Raw genomic sequence first — 3,312 nt, 5'->3', positions numbered from 1 at the left:
GACGAGACTCGAAACCCGGGTTCCCCCCAATCTGCGCCTTTCCAGGCGAACGTTAAAGATCCTTTGACGCAATCGGGGAAGAGAAGAGTGCGTCCCGGCGTCCCGGCGGTGGGGGAGGTCCCACCGAGGAACACCGCGCGCCGCCGAAACTCCACAGCGGTTCCTCGCGGAGCGACTTGAGGCGCCTCCCAAGTTACAGGCGCCGCTGTGTCCGGAATGAGTATTGATAATAATTAACACTGAATAAAGTTCTCAGCGGCTCTCAGTGCTGTGAGGAGCATCGAGTGGAGTGGTGGGGGCGGCGGGGTGGGGGGGGGGGGGGGTTGGATGCCGTCACATGAGGGCGCAGACCCTGGAGCGGCCCGGAACCGGGTCCGGGTCGGGGTCGAGCTCTGGGTCCGGGTCCTCGGCCTCCCGCAGACGCGCTCTGTCCCGCACCAGCACGGGCTGGTTGCCGAAGCGCTGGTACCACAGGCTCTGGCTCCTGCCCAGGTAACTGTTCGGGCCCGGGCCGGGCCCCGCGCCCAGCACCCGCCTCTCCAGCTGCTGCTGCTGCTGCTGCCAGATCAACAGCGACGTGTCGCGGTACCGCAGCCGCCCGAAGGCCTCGGACAACGCCTTCTCCGCCAGCGGCTGTGGCTGTGGCTGCGGCTCGGCCGCTCCTACGCTCATTCCTCGCTCAACGCCGGGCCGCCGCCGCCCGCCGCCGCCATGGCAACGCCGATCAATCCTCGTCCCCGTCCGCCCCGCCCCGCCCCCGCCGCCATGGCAACGCCTGTCAATCCTTGTCCCCCGCCCCCTGCCCCGCCCCCGCCGCCATGGCAACGCCTGTCAATCCTTGTCCCCGCCCCTGCCCGCCCCCGCCGCCATGGCAACGCCTGTCAATCATCGTCCCCCGCCCCCTGCCCCGCCCCCGCCGCCATGGCAACGCCTGTCAATCCTCTTCCCCGCCCCCTGCCCCGCCCCCGCCGCCATGGCAACGCCGGTCAATCCTCGTCCCCCGCCCCCGCCGCCGTGGCAACGCCTGTCAATCCTCGTCCCGTCCACCCCCGCCCCGCCCCCGCCGCCATGGCAATGCCTGTCAATCCTCGTCCCGCCGCCACGGCAGTGCCTATCAATCACCGCCTCCCCCGCCGCCATGGCAACGGTCGCTCTAAACCCCGCCCCCCCCACCCACCCACCCACCCACCCACCCGCGTGCAGTAAGCTCAGGCCGCCAGAGGGCGCCCCCGGCACACAGCCGCGTCCCCCGCCCTGTCACTGCGGATACTGCACTGAACCGTGTGGATGGGCGGTATCTGACACTCTCCTCCACTCTCCTGTCGGTGGGAGGCGAACGGGGGTCTCCCCTCGGAGATGCACTGGCGCCCGAGGTGGTGTGTGTGGCACCGGAGTGTGGGAGTCGGGCCCACCCTCCGTGGCGGTCTCGCGTCCGGTCCCTGAGGGCTCTCAGGCACTGCTGAGGACAACAACAACAACAACAACAAGATTCCATTTACAGAGCGCCTCTCACGTCGGGAGGACGTCCCGAGGCGCTGGACAGTTGGGTCGGGACCCGAGCCTTGGGGGGGGGTGTGGGGGAGATGGTCAGGGTGAGGGGAGGGGAGGGAGGGGGCGAGGAGGGGGGAGATGGTCAGGGTGAGGGGAGGGGAGGGAGGGGGCGAGGAGGGGGGAGATGGTCAGGGTGAGGGGAGGGGAGGGAGGGGGCGAGGAGGGGGGAGATGGTCAGGGAGAGGGGAGGGGAGGGAGGGGGCGAGGAGGGGGGAGATGGTCAGGGTGAGGGGAGTTGAAGGTACGGTCGAAGAGAAAGGTCTTGAGACCGGCCTTGAAGGAGGAGAGGGAGGAAGCGAAGGCGAAGGCACTGGGGGATGGAGTTCCAGAGCCTCGGGGCTGAGAGGCTGAAGGCCCGACCACCGATGGTAGGGCGGTTGGGGCGGGGGATGTGGAGCAGACCGGAGCCGGAGGAACGGAGGGTACGGGCGGGTAGGTAGGGGGATAGTAGGTCGGAGAGGTAGGAGGGAGCGAGGCCGTGAATGGCCGTGTAGGTGAGGATGAGGATCAGCTCCTGTTAACCCTGACAGCCAAAGCTCCAACTGATAGGGTGGTCCGAGCAGGGCAAGCATCGTCAGGAAAGCTTGCCAGACAGCGCTCTCAAATGGCAAGCGGTGCGGCTTTAGGTGGTTTAAACTCCCGACGGTTACCACGGTGCACGCTCGGGGGGGGGGGCTCCCCGAGCCTTGGCTCTTGCCGATCTGCGCCCTAAAACTTTCCCGGAACTGGGTAAGCAGAATCCGCCCCTCCAGGGGGAAGAGAAGAGTGCGCGTCCCATTCCAACAGTCTCTCTCTCGGGTGCAGGTGGGATTCATCAGATACTCAGTTTGGTTTGGACACTCTTAAGCACAGTGACTGACGTGTCAGACCCCCGGCCGTCCAAAAAACTCACCCTGCAGATATTAATAAAAAAGAATGCTCTCAGTGCCTTTCACTTAAAGGGTGGGAGGGGGGGAAACATCGTGGAGTCCTGCAGCTCAGTGGTTAGAGCACTCGCTTTGCAAGCGAGAGACTTGGGTTCAATTCCAGGCAGAGGGCGAAACCTTGGGCAAGTTTCCTTACTCCACACAGAGCCTAATAATAATCCCTCCAAAAACCAAAAACAATAATAAATTGGTCATTTTCAATCTACGACTGTTTGTGGGACATTGCTGTGCGCAATTGGCTGCCGCGTTCGCCCACAAATATACAGTCAATTCACTTTACAGTGTGTTCTGTGAAGCGCTTTGGGACGTCCTCCCGACGTGAAAAGCGCTATATCAAATGCAAGGATTATTATTATTATTATTATCTCAAATCACTCCACAAGTTTTACTGTAAACTGCAGTGACGTATTTTGTAGGTGAACCCAGCAGCCAACTTTTACGCAGCAAACGACCATCAAATTGAGTTACCAATTTTATCTCGGGGCTTGTTGGCCAGAACACTCCCTTCTCTTTCGAAATAGTGCAGTGGGATCTTTAACATCCAACAGAAAGACGGGACCTTGGTTTAACATCTTATCCCAACGATGCACCCCCTGCACCCCCCCCCCACACTCCCTACCCCCCACCTCAGCGTCAGCGTAAATTATACAAGTTCCTGCTGTGCGGCTTGAACCCACGGCCTCCTGTCTCTGATTTGAGAGTGTTCCCACCTACGCCGCCGGGCTGACACCCAACGCGGTATAGATATTTGTTAGGTCGGGGCATTGAGAGATAGGGGGTAATTGGATTTGAGGCACAGATCAACCGCAATCTTAAAAGATTGGCGGAACAGGCT

At 62.1% G+C, this 3,312-nt stretch overlaps 1 protein-coding gene across 1 annotated transcript; it reads right to left on the bottom strand.

Moving 5' to 3' along the window:
* Positions 1 to 333: 333 nt before the first annotated feature.
* LOC121849566 (putative uncharacterized protein BRD3OS) lies at positions 334 to 672 on the bottom strand. Its single transcript, XM_042337416.1, has one exon. It carries the CDS (start codon positions 670 to 672, stop codon positions 334 to 336), a length of 339 nt encoding a protein of 112 aa, XP_042193350.1.
* Positions 673 to 3,312: the final 2,640 nt, after the last annotated feature.

The sequence above is a fragment of the Callorhinchus milii genome, unplaced genomic scaffold, assembly GCF_018977255.1.
Source record: "Callorhinchus milii isolate IMCB2004 unplaced genomic scaffold, IMCB_Cmil_1.0 Scaffold8, whole genome shotgun sequence".
NCBI classification, from domain to species: domain Eukaryota; kingdom Metazoa; phylum Chordata; class Chondrichthyes; order Chimaeriformes; family Callorhinchidae; genus Callorhinchus; species Callorhinchus milii.
This window is presented reverse-complemented; position numbering and strand designations above follow the sequence as displayed.